The sequence below is a fragment of the Bombina bombina genome, chromosome 7 (genome assembly GCF_027579735.1).
Source record: "Bombina bombina isolate aBomBom1 chromosome 7, aBomBom1.pri, whole genome shotgun sequence".
NCBI lineage: Eukaryota > Metazoa > Chordata > Amphibia > Anura > Bombinatoridae > Bombina > Bombina bombina.
The window spans coordinates 525,353,790-525,374,058 of NC_069505.1; the positions used below are offsets into that span (position 1 = coordinate 525,353,790).

Here is a 20,269-nt window from a genome sequence, read left to right on the forward strand (position 1 = left end):
AGTTGTGTTGTTTACAAGGATTGAGGCTATAACTGTTTCAATTTATTAATTTTCAACTGTCATAAATTTTTTGTGCTTCTTAAAGGCACAGTACGTTTTTAATAATATTCTAATAGAATTGTATTCCAAGTTGCAAGTTTATTTGCTAGTGTGTTAAACATGTCTGATTCAGAGGAAGATACCTGTGTCATTTGTTGCAATGCCAAAGTGGAGCCCAATAGAAATTTATGTACTAACTGTATTGATGCTACTTTAAATAAAAGTCAATCTGTACAAATTGAACAAATTTCACCAAACAACGAGGGGAGAGTTATGCCGACTAACTCGCCTCACGTGTCAGTACCTGCATCTCCCGCTCGGGAGGTGCGCGATATGGTGGCGCCCAGTACAGCTGGGCGGCCATTACAGATAACTTTACAGGATATGGCCACTGTTATGACTGAAGTTTTGGCTAAATTACCAGAACTAAGAGGCAAGCGTGATCACTCTGGGGTGAGAACAGAGTGCGCTGATAATATTAGGGCCATGTCAGACACTGCGTCACAGGTGGCAGAACATGAGGACGGAGAACTTCATTCTGTGGGTGACGGCTCTGATCCAAATAGACTGGATTCAGATATTTCAAATTTTAAATTTAAGCTGGAAAACCTCCGTGTATTACTAGGGGAGGTGTTAGCGGCTCTGAATGATTGTAACACAGTTGCAATACCAGAGAAAATGTGTAGGTTGGATAAATATTTTGCGGTACCGGCGAGTACTGATGTTTTTCCTATACCTAAGAGACTTACTGAAATTGTTACTAAGGAGTGGGATAGACCCGGTGTGCCGTTCTCACCCCCTCCGATATTTAGAAAAATGTTTCCAATAGACGCCACCACACGGGACTTATGGCAAACGGTCCCTAAGGTGGAGGGAGCAGTTTCTACTTTAGCTAAGCGTACCACTATCCCGGTGGAGGATAGCTGTGCTTTTTCAGATCCAATGGATAAAAAATTAGAGGGTTACCTTAAGAAAATGTTTGTTCAACAAGGTTTTATATTGCAACCCCTTGCATGCATTGCGCCGGTCACGGCTGCAGCGGCATTCTGGATTGAGTCTCTGGAAGAGAACATTAGTTCAGCTACTCTGGACGACATTACGGACAGGATTAGAGTCCTTAAACTAGCTAATTCATTCATTTCGGAGGCCGTAGTACATTTAACTAAACTTACGGCTAAGAATTCAGGATTCGCCATTCAGGCACGCAGGGCGCTGTGGCTAAAATCCTGGTCAGCTGATGTTACTTCTAAATCTAAATTACTTAACATACCTTTCAAAGGGCAGACCTTATTCGGGCCCGGGTTGAAAGAAATTATCGCTGACATTACAGGAGGTAAAGGCCACGCCCTGCCTCAAGACAGGGCCAAACCTAAGGCCAAACAGTCTAATTTTCGTTCCTTTCGGAATTTCAAAGCAGGAGCAGCATCAACTTCCTCTGCCCCAAAGCAAGAAGGATCTGTTGCTCGCTACAGACAAAACTGGAGACCTAACCAGTCTTGGAACAAGGGCAAGCAGGCCAGGAAACCTGCTGCTGCCCCTAAAACAGCATGAATTGAGGGCCCCCGATCCGGGATCGGATCTAGTGGGGGGCAGACTTTCTCTCTTCGCCCAGGCTTGGGCAAGAGATGTCCAGGATCCCTGGGCGCTAGAGATAATATCTCAGGGATACCTTCTGGACTTCAAATACTCTCCTCCAAGAGAGAGATTTCATCTGTCAAGGTTGTCAACAATCCAGACAAAGAAAGAGGCGTTTCTACGCTGCGTACAAGAGCTCTTGTTAATGGGAGTAATCCATCCAGTTCCACGGTCGGAACAGGGACAAGGGTTTTACTCAAATCTGTTTGTGGTTCCCAAAAAAGAGGGAACTTTCAGACCAATTCTGGACTTAAAGATCCTAAACAAATTCCTAAGAGTTCCATCGTTCAAGATGGAGACTATTCAGACAATTTTACCTATGATCCAAGAGGGTCAGTACATGACCACTGTAGATTTAAAAGATGCTTACCTTCACATACCGATTCACAAAGATCATTACCGGTACCTAAGGTTTGCCTTCTTAGACAGGCATTACCAGTTTGTGGCTCTTCCATTCGGATTGGCTACAGCTCCAAGAATCTTCACAAAGGTTCTGGGTGCTCTTCTGGCGGTACTAAGACCGCGGGGAATCTCGGTAGCTCCATACCTAGACGACATTCTGATACAAGCTTCAAGCTTTCAAACTGCCAAGTTTCATACAGAGTTAGTACTGGCATTTCTAAGGTCACATGGATGGAAGGTGAACGAAAAGAAAAGTTCACTCGTTCCACTCACAAGAGTTCCCTTCCTGGGGACTCTTATAGATTCTGTAGAAATGAAGATTTACCTGACAGAGGACAGGTTAACAAGACTTCAAAGTGCTTGCCGCACCCTTCATTCCATTCAACACCCGTCAGTGGCTCAATGCATGGAGGTAATCGGCTTAATGGTAGCGGCAATGGACATAGTACCCTTTGCACGCTTACACCTCAGACCACTGCAACTGTGCATGCTAAGTCAGTGGAATGGGGATTACTCAGACTTGTCCCCTTCTCTGAATCTGGATCAAGAGACCAGAAATTCTCTTCTATGGTGGCTTTCTCGGCCACATCTGTCCAGGGGGATGCCATTCAGCAGACCAGACTGGACAATTGTAACAACAGACGCCAGCCTTCTAGGTTGGGGTGCCGTCTGGAATTCTCTGAAGGCTCAGGGACAATGGAGTCAGGAGGAGAGTCTCCTGCCAATAAACATTCTGGAATTGAGAGCAGTTCTCAATGCACTCCTGGCTTGGCCCCAGTTGACAACTCGGGGGTTCATCAGGTTTCAGTCGGACAACATCACGACTGTAGCTTACATCAACCATCAGGGAGGGACAAGAAGCTCCCTAGCAATGATGGAAGTATCAAAGATAATTCGCTGGGCAGAGTCTCACTCTTGCCACCTGTCAGCAATCCACATCCCGGGAGTGGAGAACTGGGAGGCGGATTTCTTAAGTCGTCAGACTTTTCATCCGGGGGAGTGGGAACTTCATCCGGAGGTCTTTGCCCAAATACTTCGACGTTGGGGCAAACCAGAGATAGATCTCATGGCGTCTCGACAGAACGCCAAGCTTCCTCGTTACGGGTCCAGATCCAGGGATCCAGCAGCAGTCCTGATAGATGCCCTGACAGCACCTTGGGATTTCAGGATGGCTTACGTGTTTCCACCCTTCCCGATGCTTCCTCGATTGATTGCCAGAATCAAACAGGAGAGAGCATCAGTGATTCTAATAGCACCTGCATGGCCACGCAGGACTTGGTATGCAGACCTAGTGGACATGTCATCCTGTCCACCTTGGTCTCTACCTCTGAAACAGGACCTTCTGATACAGGGTCCTTTCAAACATCAAAATCTAACTTCTCTGAAGCTGACTGCTTGGAAATTGAACGCTTGATTTTATCAAGACGTGGGTTTTCTGAGTCAGTTATTGATACCTTAATACAGGCTAGGAAGCCTGTTACCAGAAGGATTTACCATAAGATATGGCGTAAATACCTATATTGGTGTGAATCCAAAGGTTACTCTTGGAGTAAGGTTAGGATTCCTAGGATATTGTCTTTTCTACAAGAAGGTTTAGAAAAGGGTTTATCTGCTAGTTCATTAAAGGGACAGATCTCAGCTCTGTCCATTCTGTTACACAAACGTCTGTCAGAAGTTCCTGACGTCCAGGCTTTTTGTCAGGCTTTGGCCAGGATTAAGCCTGTGTTTAAAACTGTTGCTCCACCATGGAGTTTAAACCTTGTTCTTAATGTTCTACAGGGCGTTCCGTTTGAACCCCTTCATTCCATTGATATAAAGTTGTTATCTTGGAAAGTTCTATTTTTAATGGCTATTTCCTCGGCTCGAAGAGTCTGAATTATCAGCCTTACATTGTGATTCTCCTTATTTGATTTTTCATTCGGATAAGGTAGTTCTGCGTACTAAACCTGGGTTCTTACCTAAGGTAGTCACTAACAGGAATATCAATCAAGAGATTGTTGTTCCTTCTTTGTGTCCAAATCCTTCTTCGAAGAAGGAACGTCTACTGCACAACCTGGACGTAGTCCGTGCTCTAAAATTTTACTTACAGGCAACTAAGGAATTTCGACAAACGTCTTCTCTGTTTGTCGTTTACTCTGGTCAGAGGAGAGGTCAAAAGGCTTCTGCTACCTCTCTTTCTTTTTGGCTTCGTAGCATAATTCGTTTAGCTTATGAGACTGCTGGACAGCAGCCTCCTGAAAGAATTACAGCTCATTCTACTAGAGCTGTGGCTTCCACTTGGGCCTTCAAGAATGAGGCCTCTGTTGAGCAGATTTGCAAGGCTGCAACTTGGTCTTCGCTTCATACTTTTTCCAAATTTTACAAATTTGACACTTTTGCTTCCTCGGAGGCTATTTTTGGGAGAAAGGTTCTTCAGGCAGTGGTTCCTTCTGTATAAAGAGCCTGCCTATCCCTCCCGTCATCCGTGTACTTTTGCTTTGGTATTGGTATCCCAGAAGTAATGATGACCCGTGGACTGATCACACTTAACAGAAGAAAACATAATTTATGCTTACCTGATAAATTCCTTTCTTCTGTAGTGTGATCAGTCCACGGCCCGCCCTGTTTTTTAAGGCAGGTAAATATTTTTTAAGTTATACTCCAGTCACCACTACACCCTTGGCTTCTCCTTTCTCGTTGGTCCTTGGTCGAATGACTGGGAGTGACGTAGAGGGGAGGAGCTATATGCAGCTCTGCTGGGTGAATCCTCTTGCACTTCCTGTTGGGGAGGAGTAATATCCCAGAAGTAATGATGACCCGTGGACTGATCACACTACAGAAGAAAGGAATTTATCAGGTAAGCATAAATTATGTTTTTTCTTTTATCCTGCCCCAAATTAGTGGACTTCTCAGATTGGATATTGGTTCTGTCTTGTGGACTCTCACAACCATTAGAAAGAAAAAAATGTATTCTTACCTAATTAAATTTCTTTCTTGGTTGTGAGAGTCCACAAACCCACCCATTATTTAGGTTGGTGGCGGCAGTTTTAGTTTGCACCTCTTTCCCCACTATCTATATACGCACTACTGGGAGGGAAAGGGAAGTAGGAGGGATACTTAAACCTCTGGTTTGGGGTGTCTTTGGCTCCTCCTGGTGGCCATGTGATGTGATTCCCAAGTGTTATTGTCTTATGGACTCTCACAACCAAGAAAGAAATTTATCAGGTAAGAATAAATGATGTATTTAAATAACTTTTCTTTTCACTTCTATTATATAAAATTGCTTAATTCTCTTGGTATCCGTTGTTGAAAAGCATACCTAGGTAGGCTCTGGAGAAGCAGTGTACTTCTGGGAGCTAGCTGCTTATTGGTGTCTGCACATAAAATCTTCTCATTGGCCCACCCGATGTGTTCAGCTTGCTCCCATTATTATTAATAATAATTATTATTATTTTTATTCCGCCAAATTCCATAGCGCTGGGTACAGTAATAGGGGTATACACTGACAAGGATTTGTGATAAAATACACAACATAACATAACAAAACTAAACAAATCTAGTACAGGAGGAAGAGGGCCCTGCTCCGGAGAGCTCACAGTCTATAGGTTTAGGGTGCAGAGACATAAGGTTTGGGGTAGCTTGTTACATCGGTTGTATTTGCAGCAGTGAGTCGGGCAGTTCATGTACATGTATTAGTTTGGTTCCGATGAAGAATGGAGGAGAGATAAGCCTCTCTGAATATGTGTGTTTTCAAGGATCGTCTGAAGCTATACAAGGTTGGAGACAGTCTAATGGAGCGGGGGAAAAGAGAGTTCCAGAGGACAGGAGCAGCACGTGCGAAGTCTTGGAGACGGGAGTAGGACGTAGATATAACAGGAATGGAGAGACGTAGGTCAGAGGTTGATCGAAGAGGACTGGATGAGGAATATTTCAGGATGAGAGAGGAAATCTAGTTGGGAGGTAGCCTGTTGAGTGCTTTGTAAGTTAGGGTTAATACTTTAAATTGTATTCTGGAGTGTATGGGGAGCCAGTGTAGAGATCGGCAACTTAGGTGGATGATCTTAAGCATTCATAATAGATTGGAGGGAGGAGAGGCAGTGTTTTGGAAGGCCATTTAGAAATAGACTGCAATAATCGAGTGACAAAATGAGGGAATTATTTTGTAGTTTTTTGAGTAAGGAATGGACAAATTCTGGAAATTTTGCGTAGGTGTGAACGGCAGGATTTGGTAAGCGCTTGTATATGTGGGTTGAATGTGAGCTCTGAGTCAAGTGTGACCCCAAGGGAGCGGACCTGGGGTGAGGTGTTGAGAATAGAGTCTCCAACTGTCAGAGAAATGTCAGGTGTTGGATGTCTCAAAGAGGGGGGAATAAGAAGCAGCTCAGTTTTGGACAGATTGAGTTGGAGGTAGTGTGAAGACATCCAAGAGGAAATTGCAGAGAGGCAGTTGGAAATCTAGTTGAGTAAAGAGGGAGAGATATCAGGAGAGCAAAGATAGATTTGGGTATCATCAGCATATAAGTGGTACTGGAATCCAAAGGAGGCTATACGTTTTCCAAGTGAGGATGTATAGAGAGAGAAAAGCAAGGGGCCCAAGACAGAGCCTTGCGGTACTCCAACTGAGAGAGGCATAGGATCGCAAGATATGATAAAGGAAACTGAAAACAAGCGGTTTGAAAGATATGAGGCAAACCAGGAGAGGGCTGTGTCTCTGATGTCAAATGAATGTAGTATTTTTAGGAGGAGAGGATGGTCAACTGTGTCAAAAGCAGCGGATAGGTCAAGAAGAATTAGTAAGGAGTAGTGGCCTTTTGCTTTAGCTGATAACAGGTCATTTGTTACTTTAGTAAGAGCAGTTTCTGTTGAGTGTTTAGGGCGGAAACCAGATCGTAGTGGATCAAGTAAGGAGTTAGTTGTGAGAAATTTGAGTTGGCCAATTCTAGACCAGTCGTTCCAATAATTTTGAAGTAAGGAGACCGGTCGATATTTAGAAGGCATGGAGGGGTCAAGCAAGGGCTTTTTTAGGATTGGTATGATTGAGGCATGCTTGAATGTATCAGAAAATGTGCAGCAGTGAGAGAATAGTGCATTGCTGCCTTTTCAGAAAAGGATATCAAGAGAAAGAAGCAAATTTGATAATAGAAGTAAACTGGAAAGTTGTTTAAAATTGCATGCTCTATCTGAATAGCAAAATAAATATTTTGGGTTTCGTGTCTCTTTAATACTCCCCTTTCTTGTAACCTCTTTTTCTTTATCCCTTTTCTACAATTAAAAAAAAGAAAACCGTGTTAAAGTAATTAGTCTTCCCCACTTGCATGCTCGGGCTCCCTTAAATAAACCAATTATATATTATTATATATACTTTATATAAAGTCCAAAGGATGTGGCAGCAATAAGTGAATTCAAATGGTCTTTATTTAGGCACAACAAACAAAGCAGCGACGTTTTGGTAACATCTTCCCTTCATCAGCAAAACGTTGCTGCTTTGTTTGTTGTGCCTAAATAGACCATTTGAATTCACTTATTGCTGCCACATCCTTTGGACTTTATCTGATATGTATGGTAGGGTTTGGTGGGTACCTCTACGTGGCGTGCAAGTGATCCAGGTGCTGATTGATACTATTTGACTTATGTTAAACTTTTTCTCAGCAGGATAGTCCTTTTTATGTTATTTTTTTCTTTACCCTCAAAGCATGCATGACAGCCGCTGGGAGGAACCAGAGGAGCCGCAGGAAACCAAGGAATCAACAGATGGACAAGAAAAGGAGACCTGTGTAGAGAAAGTGGTAGGTCACATTTAGCTGAAGTGTAATGATGATGTGATCCCCAAGGTACAACATGCTGTGAGCTCAGATGTCATGGCAGAAAATGCAGCATTTCTGCAGAAAGAATGGACACGTGCAGGAACTGTTAGTACTTTTGCTTTGTAGAGCTACTCTCTTCAAACAGCGATGGCCTCTGGCTGCACTGTGTAAGATTTCCTTAACACAGTGCAGCCAGAGCGAAGCGCTGTTTGAAAAGAACAGTCAAATACAGAGCAGCGCTGCAAAGTGGCAGCGCACTGATTGATGATTGGTTCTCAGGGATTTTTTTCAACCATAGCCTTTCCTTGTCTGCAAAGCTGTGACTCTAGAATGTAAGATGCTTTTGTATTACTACGTTTTTACATTTATAATTATGTGATATTGGACTAAGAGCAAAGGAAACATATTTATTCAAAAAATACTTTTTTTTTTCTTTGCAGCTAATTTGCAATGCAGTTTTTAATCTGCTATATCTTCTAAAACTTTAACAATTCCTGTATTCTCCAGTTAATCAGTAGAGTAACTAACTGATTCAAAATTTAATTTTAATTCAAAATGACCAACTTTCTGCAAAAAGTGAAAAAAGTTCTGGCCGTGATACACAAAAGCTGTGGTTGTAAATGACAGATGTTTTTTGAGGCTCTAAATAAAAGGGACAAAAAAAAAGTCAACTCCAGATTTTTTATTGTTTAAAAATATAGATAATCCCATTTATTACCCATTCCCCAGTTTTACATAACCAACACAGTTATATTAATACACTTTTTACCTCTGTGATTACCTTGTATCTAAGCCTCTGCAGACTGCCCCCTTATCTCACTCACTTCTTTTGACAGACTTGCATTTTAACCAATTAGTGCCGACTCCTAGATATCATTGTGCTCACTCCAGTGGCGTTATCTATATGGCACACATGAACTAGCACTGGCTGTGAAAAACTGTCAAAATGCACTGATATAAGAGGCGGCCTTCAAGGGCTTAGAAATTAGCATATGAGCAAACCTAGGTTCAACAAAGAATATCTAGAGAACAAAGCATATTATATGATAAAAGTAAATTGGAAAGTTCATTAAAAAGGTCCTTCAGATAAAGAGCAAAGCCTAATAAAAATGAGGAGGTAATTAAATTATTCCTACAGTATGTAATTTCACTGTGAAGAAAAAACACTATGAAATTATGAAAGGTGTGAATGCAGTGTCCTCCCTAGGACCTTTTTAGCGAGTGCACTACCCCGAGGATTTTAGTGACCACCTGGCTAAAATATTAGCCAATATTAAAAATGTTAAATTTTTATTGTACAAGTTATCAATAAAGTAATTGTAAATTCTAGAGTTTTGGGAATGCTAGGATTTACCAGTGCTACAAATAAAGGGGACTCTACATTATGAAGTATAAAATATGTCAGAACATTATTTTTCAATGAGGTGATGTTAACCAATAGCGTGCTAGCCATAGAGCATAATGCCAACTGGGCCGCATGACTATTGACTAAGGGGTAGAAACGTCACCTCATTGATAAAATAGTGTTCTGCAGTGGGAGGTCTGAGACGCTCAGCGCAGCATACGCTGGAGGCAAATAAAGGAACTTTCAGCGTTTCAAAAACTTTAGGATTTACCATCACTTCAATTTTTATTGCACAAATGATCATTTAAACATTTTTAATATTCGCTAAAAGTTTAGCTGGGTGGTCACAAAAAAACGCTAGGATTTACCAACACTTTAAATACACTTGTTAAATTATGCTATTTGTGCTTTGTGATAGCAGAAAATAATATAATATTAGAAAATATTACACTGCCCCAACCGGATTCTTTATAATGCCACATGGCGGACAACATTTTCTGTGGGGAACTGGAATGAGACCTTTTATTCATGTTACATAGCTCATGAGTACACAGAATGGGCCTTGAAAAGGAGAGGTTGGCAGCCTTCTATGGTAGGGATCAGCAACCTTGGTCCCCCAGATGTTTTTGAACTACATTTCCCATGATGCTCAGACAACCTCTCCTTTTCAAGGCTGATTTCTTCTAGGGGCTGTGCCTCTTGGTGCAAAATAAAGTGGCACACACAAATAGTTTTCAAGCAAAGTAAGAAACACTTTTATTTCTTTCATGTAATTAGCAAGAGTCCATGAGCTAGTGACGTATGGGATATACATTCCTACCAGGAGGGGCAAAGTTTCCCAAACCTCAAAATGCCTATAAATACACCCCTCACCACACCCACAAATCAGTTTTTACAAACTTTGCCTCCTATGGAGGTGGTGAAGTAAGTTTGTGCTAGATTCTACGTTGATATGCGCTCCGCAGCAAGTTGGAGCCCGGTTTTCCTCTCAGCGTGCAGTGAATGTCAGAGGGATGTGAGGAGAGTATTGCCTATTTGAATTCAATGATCTCCTTCTACGGGGTCTATTTCATAGGTTCTCTGTTATCGGTCGTAGAGATTCATCTCTTACCTCCCTTTTCAGATCGACGATATACTCTTATATATACCATTACCTCTGCTGATTCTCGTTTCAGTACTGGTTTGGCTTTCTACTACTTGTAGATGAGTGCCTGGGGTAAGTAAGTCTTATTTTCTGTGACACTCTAAGCTATGGTTGGGCACTTTTATATAAAGTTCTAAATATATGTGTTCAAACATTTATTTGCCTTGACTCAGGATGTTCAACGTTCCTTATTTCAGACAGTCAGTTTCATATTTGGGATAATGCATATGAATTAATCAATTTTTTTCTTACCTTAAAATTTGACTTTTTCCCTGTGGGCTATTAGGCTCGCGGGGGCTGAAAATGCTTCATTTTATTGCGTCATTCTTGGCGCGGACTTTTTTGGCGCAAATTTTTTTTTCTGTTTCCGGCGTCATACGTGTCGCCGGAAGTTGCGTAATTTTTTTGACGTTTTTTTTGCGCAAAAAGTGTCGGCGTTCCGGATGTGGCGTCATTTTTGGCGCCAAAAGCATTTAAAAATATGGGCGTCACTATTGTCTCCACATTATTTGTCTCATTATTTATTGCTTCTGGTTGCTAGAAGCTTGTTCACTGGCATTTTTTCCCATTCCTGAAACTGTCATTTAAGGAATTTTATCAATTTTGCTTTATATGTTGTTTTTTCTATTACATATTGCAAGATGTCTCCGATTGACTCTGAGTCAGAAGCCACTTCTGGAAGAATGCTTAACTGAGTTTCAGTTCTACCAAAGCTAAGTTCATTTATTTTAAATGTTATAAATGTTTATCTTTAGCTATGGTTTGTAATAAGTTATCATGATATACTTTTACATGCAGATTCCATTAGTATTTATGCTTTATACATTTCCATTCTTAAGTACAAGAAATGTTTAGGTGATTTATAAGAAATATTTTTTCTGATTAAGGCTTTGTCTGACTTCGTGCCTTCTAATACAATTTTTAGGTCTTTTTCACTTCTTTTTTAATTATTGAAGTTTCAAATGACCAACAACATACTGATTTATCCTTCTCTGATGATGTTTTTTTCTCTTTCAGAAATTCTCTTCATCAGATATTGACACTAACAAATCTACTTTTTTTATAATTTTTTTATTATTAAAGTACATTTGTTCTTTGTTGAAGAGGTGTTGATTATTTTGGATATTAAGGTAACTAGTTCTTTAAAACTAGCTGACACTATTTCTGCCTTTTTTCTTCTGTGATTTCAGAGGTTTTCTTTCCAATTCCCCATACTAGGGAATGGAATAGGCTGAGAATTTTCTTTTATTTTTAAACTATATTCTTTGTTAGCAGTTAAATTCAATTTGGAGGGTTCTCCAATTTATTGGAGCTATCTCTACTCCTACTAATTATGCTATTGTTTTTATAGCAAAATAGTATTTATTTTCCTTTATATAGTTGTATCTTATTTATGGAAAATTATTTAGTTTCAGGTACTTTTCTTGGTCCTGTGATATTGCAATTGCTTCATTTTTTCTGTTTACTTTAAGATCAAGTATCAGATTATGATTTATTTTAGCATTGTTAAAGGGACAACATTTACTAGACTAGGTGCTGTTGCATTTGTCTTGTTGTTTTGCATTTTGCAAGTCCTCTGTTTTGACTGGTCCTTTAAACTGGACTATCATGCTAATGATTTCATTTGTGTCTTCATTTTATTGAATATATTCGCAAATGAGGGTTAATCTATGTCTTTAGCTATTTTAGCTAGAAGAATTTTGTGATTTAAAAAAAAAAAAAAAAAAAAAGAAAGAAAATCCATATTTCTTTTGTTCTAAGATAATCAATTATAATTGGATTCATTTCTTAACTGTTACTATGGGCTTCAAGATTGAGTTCTAAGACTAAAACTTTAAGCTTTTACTAGTTTGGTTGTTCTTATTAAGGAACAAATTCCTGAGTTCTTTCCCAAGTAACATGTTTATAATTGGGGTTCGAAATCAGCTCCCTAATATTGCGATGTACGTGCCGTATTCCAGCTTGGCTGGTAAGGGGCAGGTTAAGACTTCTTTGAAATTTATTTGGTTCTATTTTGTCCAAATTTCTTTGATTTTATTCCAGTAAGGCTAACACTTTCTTTCAGTGTGTTTCTGTCCTATATATTTTGGATACTGTTGAAGCATGGCTGGGTACCCATTGGGTTCAAGCGCTGCTCAGACCTGGAATCTTCTGGGGTATTTCTTCCAGTTCCTTTTCTAGGAACTGGGTTTTGGAGTTTTATTCAAACTATTCTGCCTTTTTATGGTCATTGATAGCATTATTTGTTTTCATTAGATACAATAAATGCATATTCTTCATTTTTCTGTTTTCATTCAGATTATTTCCTGAGGATGCGGAATCTCATATGTTTCACTTGCTCTTCAGGACATAGTTAGAGGATCTTTTTTTCAAAAGCTCTTGATTCCTCACGCAAGGGTCACATTTTTTTAGGTTTCCAGATGGTTTATGTCACTATCTTTGTCTCTATCAGACAAGGTACAATTTGTATTGGGTTCCGTCTGTCGGTACCTTTAGTATCTATTATTTCCTTCAGTTGCTATATATGCATAGAAGTTTTAACAGCATTGGATTCAATTCCCTTTGCTCATTTTCAATGGAAAGATCCTTTCCAGCTTTTTATGAGTGTTGTTTCTTCAAGAACATGGTTGGAGGATCAATTAACCAAAAAGTTTGTTGATTCCTCAGACAAGAGTAACCTTTTTTAGATTTCCGGATAGATTCAGTGTCCATGACTCTGTCTCTGTTGGACAAGAGACGTCTGAAATTGGTTTCAGCGTATCGAAACCTTCAGTCTCAATCATTCCCTTCGGTAGCCTTATGTATGGAAATTCTAGTTTTTTATGACTGCTGCATTGGACGTGTTCCCCTTTGCTCATTTTCACATGCGACCTCTTCAGCTCTGTATGCTGAACCAGTGGTGCCGGGATTATACAAAGATAACTCATTTAATATCTTTAAAACCGATTGTTCGACACCCTCTGACGTGGTACAGACCACCATCGTTTAGTTCAGGGGGCTTCTTTTTTTCTTCCAACCTGGACTGTGATCTCAACAGATGCAAGTCTGACAGGTTGGGGAGCTGTATGGGGGTTTCTGACAGCACAAGGGGTTTGGGAAATCTCAGGAGGTGAGATTATCAATCAATATTTTGGAACTCCGTGCAATTTTCAGAGCTCTTCAGTCATGGCCTCTTCTAAAGAGAGATTCGTTCATTTGTTTTCAGACAGACAATGTCACAACTGTGGCATATATCAATCATCAAGGAGGGACTCACAGTCCTCTGGCTATGAAAGAAGTATCTCGAATACTGGTATGGGCGGAATCCAGCTCCTGTCTAATCTCTGTGGTTCATATCCCAGGTATAGACAATTGGGAAGCGGATTATCTCAGTCGCCAAACGTTACATCCAGGCGAGTGGTCTCTTCACCCAGAGGTGTTTCTTCAGATTGTTCAAATGTGGGGACTTCCAGAAATAGATCTGATGGCTTCTCATCTAAACAAGAAACTTCCCAGGTATCTGTCCAGATCCAGGGATCCTCAGGGGGAAGCAGTGGATGTATTGTCACTTCCTTGGAAGTATCATCCTGCCTATATCTTTCCGCCTCTAGTTCTTCTTCCAAGAATAATCTCCAAGATTCTGAAGGAATGCTCGTTTTTTCTGCTGGTGGCTCCAGCATGGCTTCACAGGTTTTGGTATGCGGATCTTGTCCGCATGGCTTCTTGCCAACCGTGGACTCTTCCATTAAGATCAGACCTTCTGTCACAAGGTCCTTTTTTACCATCAGGATCTCAAATCCTTAAATTTAAAGGTATGGAGATTGAACGCTTGATTCTTAGTCAAAGAGGTTTCTCTGACTCTGTGATTAATACTATGTTACAGGCTCGTAGATCTGTATCTAGGAAGATATATTATCGAGTCTGGAAGACTTACATTTCTTGGTGTCTTTCTCATCATTTTTTCTGGCATTCTTTTAGAATTCCGAGAATTTTACAGTTTCTTCAGGATGGTTTGGATAAAGGTTTGTCTGCAAGTTCCTTGAAAGGACAAATCTCTGCTCTTTCTGTTCTTTTTCACAGAAGGATTGCTATTCTTCCTGATATTCATTGTTTTATAGAAAGCTTTGGTTCGTATAAAACCTGTTATTAAGTCAATTTCTCATCCTTGGAGTTTGAATTTGGTTCTGGGGGCTCTTCAAGCTCCTCCGTTTGAACCTATGCATTCACTGGACATTAAATTACTTTCTTGGAAAGTTTTGTTTCTTTTGGCCATCTCTTCTGCTAGAAGAGTTTCTGAATTATCTGCTCTTTTCTTGTGAGTCTCCTTTTCTGATTTTTCATCAGGATAAGGCGGTGTTGCGAACTTCTTTTAAATTTTTACCTAAGGTTGTGAATTCTAACAACATTAGTAGAGAAATTGTGGTTCCTTCATTATGTCCTAATCCTAAGAATTCTAAGGAGAGATCATTGCATTCTTTGGATGTAGTTAGAGCTTTGAAATATTATGTTGAAGCTACTAAGAATTTCCGATAGACTTCTAGTCTATTTGTTATCTTTTCCGGTTCTAGGAAAGGTCAGAAGGCCTCTGCCATTTCTTTGGCATCTTGGTTGAAATCTTTAATTCATCATGCTTATGTTGAGTCGGGTAAATCTCCGCCTCAAAGGATTACAGCTCATTCTACTAGGTCAGTTTCTACTTCCTGGGCGTTTAGGAATGAAGCTTCGATTGATCAGATTTGCAAAGCAGCAACTTGGTCTTCTTTGCATACTTTTACTAAATTCTACCATTTTGATGTGTATTCTTCTTCTGAAGCAGTTTTTGGTAGAAAAATACTTCAGGCAGCTGTTTCAGTTTGATTCTTCTGCTTATAATTTCAGTTTTCTTCATTATAAGATTTAAACTTTATTTTGGGTGTGGATTATTTTTCAGCGGAATTGGCTGTCTTTATTTTATCCCTCCCTCTCTAGTGACTCTTGCGTGGAAGATCCACATCTTGGGTAGTCATTATCCCATACGTCACTAGCTCATGGACTCTTGCTAATTACATGAAAGAAAACATAATTTATGTAAGAACTTACCTGATAAATTCATTTCTTTCATATTAGCAAGAGTCCATGAGGCCCACCCTTTTTTGTGGTGGTTATGATTTTTTTGTATAAAGCACAATTATTCCAATTCCTTATTTTTTATGCTTTCACACTTTTTTCTTATCACCCCACTTCTTGGCTATTCGTTGAACTGATTTGTGGGTGTGGTGAGTGGTGTGTTTGTGGGCATTTTGGGGTTTGGGAAACTTTGCCCCTCCTGGTAGGAATGTATATTCCATACGTCACTAGCTCATGGACTCTTGCTAATATGAAAGAAATGAATTTATCAGGTAAGTTCTTACATAAATTATGTTTTTCTAAGATTAAAGGGACAGTCAACCATAGAATTGTTATTGTTTTTAAAGATAGATAATCCCTTTATTACTCATTCCCCAGTTTTGCATAACCAACACAGTTATATTAATGCACTTTTTACCTTTGTGATTACCTTGTATCTAGGAACCTTCTTCCAGCCCCCTGATCACATGACTGTGACTGTTTATTATCTATTGTCTTAAATTTAGCATTGCATTTTGCTAGATCTTAAATAACTTTCTGTGCCTGAACACAGTGTTATCTATATAGCCCACGTGTACTTTCTGTCTCTTTGTGTTGAAAAGAGATTTAAAAAGCATGTGATAAGAGGCAGCCCTCAAAGGCTTAGAAATTAGCATATGAGCCTACCTAAGTTTAGTTTAAACTAAGAATACCAAGAGAAAAAAGCAAATTTGATGATAAAAGTAAATTGGAAAGGCGATTAAAATTAAAAGTCCTATCTGAATAATGAAAGTTTAATTTATACTTGAGCCTACCTAAATTTAGTTTAAACTAAGAATACCAAGAGAAAAAAGCAAATTTGATGATAAAAGTAAATTGGAAAGGCGATTAAAATTAAAAGTCCTATCTGAATAATGAAAGTTTAATTTATACTTGACTGACCCTTTAATGTCACTTTAAAGGGACAGTCTACAATATAATTTGTATTGTTTTAAAAGATAGATAATCCCTTTATTACCCATTCCCTAGTTTTGCATAACCATCACAGTTATATTAATACACTTTTCTTTTACAAAGATATGACGAGTCCACGGATTTCATCCTTACTTGTGGGATTTATCCTCCTGCTAACAGGAAGTGGCAAAGAGCACCACAGCAGAGCTGTATATATAGCTCCTCCCTCCTCTCCACCCCAGTCATTCACTTTGCCTGTGTTAGTAATAGGAAGAGGTAAAGTGAGGTGTTAGTTTTAGTTTCTTCTATCAAGATATGTTTTGTTTTAAAATGGTACCGGTGTGTACTATTTTTTCCTCAGGGAGAAATTATCTGTCTGGATTCCCAAGAGGAATGAAGAGATCCTTTTTTCTCCCATGAGGTTGATGATCTTAGCAGACGTTACTAAGATCCATTCTGGTTCCCACAGATTTCTGAAGGTAGTGCAAGAGAAATCTTCAGTGTGGAGACTGGTGTCATGCTACAAGCAGCATTGAGGTATGTTCAGTCTTTTTTTTTTCTGAGGAGACTTTTTATATCAGAAATAGCTGACATTATTCCCTGTAGGGGAAGGGGTAAGCAGTAGACATATAGGGGGGCTATGGGTTACTGATCTTACTGGTGCATACATAATATTCATTTTGGTATGAACGTTTATTATGGGCTTGACACTGGGGAACTGATTTGTTGATTAAAAGGCTGCTGTGTTTTTACTATGCAAGGCAGCAGGCAGACATATCGACTATGTGTTTTTAAGAGTACACTTGGGGACCACATGGCTATGTAAACCGCTTTCCGTGCGGTTAGAGAGATTGTGAACACGTCGCCCATGGTGGGTGGAGCCTAGTTCGCGCGCTCAGATGCACAGTTTTCTTCTGACTAGAAGGCAGCAGACATTAGCTCCGGTGGGGCCAAAAGTGGATAAGTCATCTCCGGATCATTGTTGATTCAATCCGCAGTGCCCGGGGGGCAGGTAGGCGCCCCAGCAGAGCTGCGGCGAGGTGCAGGGGCTGTTATCCTTGTTAAAGTTTTTTGCGATATATAAAAAGTTTTTTTCAGGGTGATTTAGCTTTGCTCCATTGCTGCAAAATTTTTTGATTTGAACTGATTTGTTTGATTATTTAGTACAAAAAATCGTTGTTTAGTCCTGCACAGTAAAATTGTTGCGCTTTTATTATTTAAAGGCGCAGTACATTTTTTTTTTGGAAATTTGTTTACTTCACAATTAAAGGTTAATTACGACTATTGTGGCTATTGCCAGTCTGTTTAACATGTCTGAACTTGAGGAAACTCCTTGTTCTATGTGTTTAGAAGCCATTGTGGAACCCCCTCTTACTTTGTGTACCTCTTGTACTGAAAGGGCCTTACAATGTAAAAAGCATATTTCTCCAACATTGGTGTGTCCGGTCCACGGCTTCATCCTTACTTGTGGGATATTCTCTTCCCCTACAGGAAATGGCAAAGAGAGCACCCAGCAAGAGCTGTCCATATAGCTCCCCCTCTGGCTCCACCCCCCACTCATTCTCTTTGCCGCTCTGAACAAGTAGCATCTCCACGGGGATGGTAAAGAGTATGTGGTGTTAGTTGTAGTTTTTTATTCTTCTATCAAGAGTTTGTTATTTTAAAATAGTGCCGGTTTGTACTATTTACTCTAAAACAGAAAAGGATGAAGAGTTCTGTTTAAAGAGGAGTATGATTTTAGCAGCAGTAACTAAAATCAATTGCTGTTCCCACGCAGGACTGTTGAGCCCAGAGAACTTCAGTTGGGGGGAACAGTTTGCAGACTTTTCTGCTCAAGGTATGATCAGTCATATTTCTAACAAGACATGTTAATGGTAGAAGACTGTCAGTTTTCCCTTAAGGGGTAAGTAAGCCATTTTCTCAGACTCATAACAGATTAAGGCTTACAAATGGGCTCTACACTGGTTGACACTATTGTGGGCTAAATCGATTGTTTTATTTCATATTTTAATGGCATTTAGAGTGTTTTGTGCACTTAAAAGCACTTTTGGGAATGTTTTTTTCGCCTGGCATTGAGTTAGACGGCTATTTCAGTCAGGAAGGCCCCTTCACTCTGGTAATGCAGAGGAAGGAGGCCCCGTTTTCGCGCCTCAATTGCGCAGTTTATTTCCATGGCAGTGCATGCAGCTTCATGTGAGGGGTCGTGTGGCATACTAAAACGGACTCTGGAAGGTTTATTTCATTGCTGAATAACTCTCAGGGAAGGTAAAAAGCCGCAGCAAGGCTGTGGCTGTGAAAGATATTTGTTCAGCAAGGTTTCTCGTGCATTATTCTTGTCACCTCGGCAGCGTATTTTTGGTTCAAGGAACTAGAAAATTCGCTCCAAAAAGAGACTCCATATGATGAAGTCATGGACAGAATTCACGCACTAAAGTTGGCTAATTCCTTTATTTTGGATGCCGCTTTCCAATTGGCTAAGTTAGCGGCGAAAAATTCAGGGTTTGCAATAGTGGCGCGCAGAGTGCTTTGGCTAAAATCCTGGTCGGCGGATGTGTCGTCCAAGAATAAATTGCTTAATATTCCTTTCAAGGGTAAGACCCTTTTCGCGCCGGAATTGAAAGAGATTATTTCAGACATTACTGGTGGAAAGGGACATGCCCTCCCACAGGATAGGCCTTTCAAGGCTAAGAACAAATCTAATTTTCTTTCCTTTCGCAATTTCAGAAACTGACCGAATCCTAACTCTGCGGCCTCCAGACAAGAAGGCAACTCTTCCCAGCCTAAGCCAGCATGGAAACCATTGCAAGGGTAAACAGGCCAAGAAGCCTGCTGCTGCTACCAAGACAGCATGAAGGGGTAGCCCCTGATCCGGGACCGGATCTAGTAGGGGCAGACTTTCTCTCTTCGCTCAGGCTTGGGCAAGAGATGTTCAGGATCCCTGGGCACTAGAAATAGTCTCTCAAGGGTATCTTCTAGAGTTCAAGGAACTTCCTCCAAGGGGAAGGTTCCACATGTCTCGCTTATCTCTAAAAATTCTAAACAAATTCCTCAGAGTTCCATCATTCAAAATGGAAACCATTCGGACAATTTTACCAACAATCCAGGAGGGTCAATATATGACTACCGTGGACTTAAAGGATGCGTACCTGCATATTCCTCTCCACAAAGATCAAAGGCTCTTACAGACATTGTTCTAGCCTTTCTCAGATCTCACGGGTGGAAGGTGAACGTAGAAAAGAGTTCCCTGTCTCCGTCAACAAGAGTTCCCTTTTTGGGAACAATTATAGATTCTTTAGAAATGAAGATCTTCCTGACAGAGGTCAGAAAGTCAAAGCTTCTAAACGCTTGTCAAGTTCTTCACTCTATTCTTCAGCCTTCCATAGCTCAGTGCATGGAAGTAGTAGGATTGATGGTTGCAGCAATGGACATAGTTCCTTTTGCTCGAATTCATCTAAGACCATTACAACTGTGCATGCTCAATCAGTGGAATGGGGACTATGCAGACTTGTCTCCCCAGATTCAAGTAGACCAGGTAACCAGGGATTCTCTCCGCTGGTGGTTGTCTCACGATCACCTGTCTCAGGGAATGAGTTTCCGCAGACCAGAATGGGTCATTGTCACGACCGACACCAGTCTCTTAGGCTGGGGTGCGGTCTGGGACTCTCTGAAAGCTCAAGGTCTATGGTCTCGAGAAGAGTCTCTTCTCCCAATAAACATTTTAGAACTGAGAGCGATATTCAATGAGCTCCTGGCGTGGCCTCACCTAGCAAAGGCCAAATTCATAAGGTTCCAGTCGGACAACATGACGACTGTAGCGTACATCAATCATCAGGGGGGAACAAAGAGTTCCTTAGCGATGAGAGAGGTATCCAAGATCATCAAATGGGCGGAGGATCACTCCTG

General features: G+C 40.4%; 1 protein-coding gene across 3 annotated transcripts in view; it reads left to right on the forward strand.

Moving 5' to 3' along the window:
• The window catches only part of CCDC9 (coiled-coil domain containing 9), a 453,629-nt gene that overhangs the window by 213,792 nt on the left and 219,568 nt on the right, over positions 1-20,269 (forward strand). For all 3 annotated transcript variants that reach the window (XM_053721824.1, XM_053721823.1, XM_053721825.1), the window contains exon 11: positions 7,748-7,841. In XM_053721824.1, coding sequence (XP_053577799.1) covers positions 7,748-7,841 — 94 coding nt within the window. The remainder of the gene's footprint in view (positions 1-7,747; positions 7,842-20,269) is intronic.